The following is a 1065-nucleotide window of genomic DNA, read 5'->3' on the forward strand; positions in this document are numbered from 1 at the left end:
AAAGAAGAAAGAGAAAAATGTATTGAAATTAATATGCAGCCCAAACAGGAGCATTATTCTCACAAAAATCATTTGATAAATTAAACTTTCTTCATTCTAGACACTGCATCCAATCCTCCTACCAATAAATAACGCCTCCAGGAAAAATATACAACAAATGATCCTATTTCCACCTACTTTGCATTATATTGCAGATTTAGCGACTCAAGACAGTACAACATGCAGTCGATTAAGTGCTTAAAACATATTGTAAACAAACGAATAAAATATCTGATTTAGTACTTCTCTATTTGACCTAGATCTCATTATTATAAAAAGCATCAAAGAAAGATTTGTATGCACATAGAGATAGAAATTTGACACACTCACTGAGTACAAATATTCAACTGCTCTCTCTGGATTGTTGAAAGCGGCACGAAGAGCTCGGACAACTGTCTCTCTGTCCCAAGTTCCCCCACCCATATCAAGAATCTGCTGGACCGCTCCATCTAGGTTGTTGCCAGCAACGAGACTAGATGCAGCTTGGTCATATACATCTGACCTGATACCATACAAGCTATCAGCTGTCAATTGAAAATTAAGCATTCTAAAGCTACTGATAAAAATTACAAACTTATGCACATAAATTCCATTTTGAGAAGAGTTACGCACACGGCAGTGCCAGCTGGAGCTGGAGGGGGAATGGGAACAGGTGCCGGCCTGCAATGAAATATATAAAATGAAGACCAATTTGCTCACAATACATGTACATATATGGAAGGGGAAGGGAGAGAGCATAGTATTTCGACAACTCCTATGCACATTAAACAGTGGTAGGAAAAACAAAACTCACGTCGTTACAGGAACTTGAGAAGTAGCCGATGCTGGAGTAGTAGGAGGTGGAGCACTCATCTGTTTAGCCAACAAGGAGGGGAACACTTTTAGATATATCCCATTCCACAATAATTTTAACAGCATGATTAGAATTAAAAAAATTCACCAAAAGTTATCCCCCCCAAAAAAAAAAAAAAAAGACCCTAGAGCCTTCCTTTTTCCAGACAGATAAATAAAAGGTGTTCAATCAAG

The 1065-nt window shown here is 37.8% G+C and overlaps 1 protein-coding gene across 1 annotated transcript; it reads right to left on the minus strand.

Moving 5' to 3' along the window:
* Window positions 1-181: 181 nt before the first annotated feature.
* Window positions 182-972, minus strand: LOC111387267 (ubiquitin receptor RAD23c-like). The gene is made up of 3 exons (XM_023011809.1): window positions 833-972; window positions 652-699; window positions 182-541 (listed from the first exon to the last, which is right to left on the minus strand). The coding sequence occupies exons 1-3, from the start codon at window positions 955-957 to the stop codon at window positions 238-240; spliced, it is 477 nt and encodes a 158-aa protein (XP_022867577.1). The 5' UTR covers window positions 958-972; the 3' UTR covers window positions 182-237.
* Window positions 973-1065: the final 93 nt, after the last annotated feature.

This window comes from Olea europaea, unplaced genomic scaffold, assembly GCF_002742605.1.
Source record: "Olea europaea var. sylvestris unplaced genomic scaffold, O_europaea_v1 scaffold39749, whole genome shotgun sequence".
In the NCBI taxonomy this organism is placed as follows: Eukaryota; Viridiplantae; Streptophyta; class Magnoliopsida; order Lamiales; family Oleaceae; genus Olea; species Olea europaea.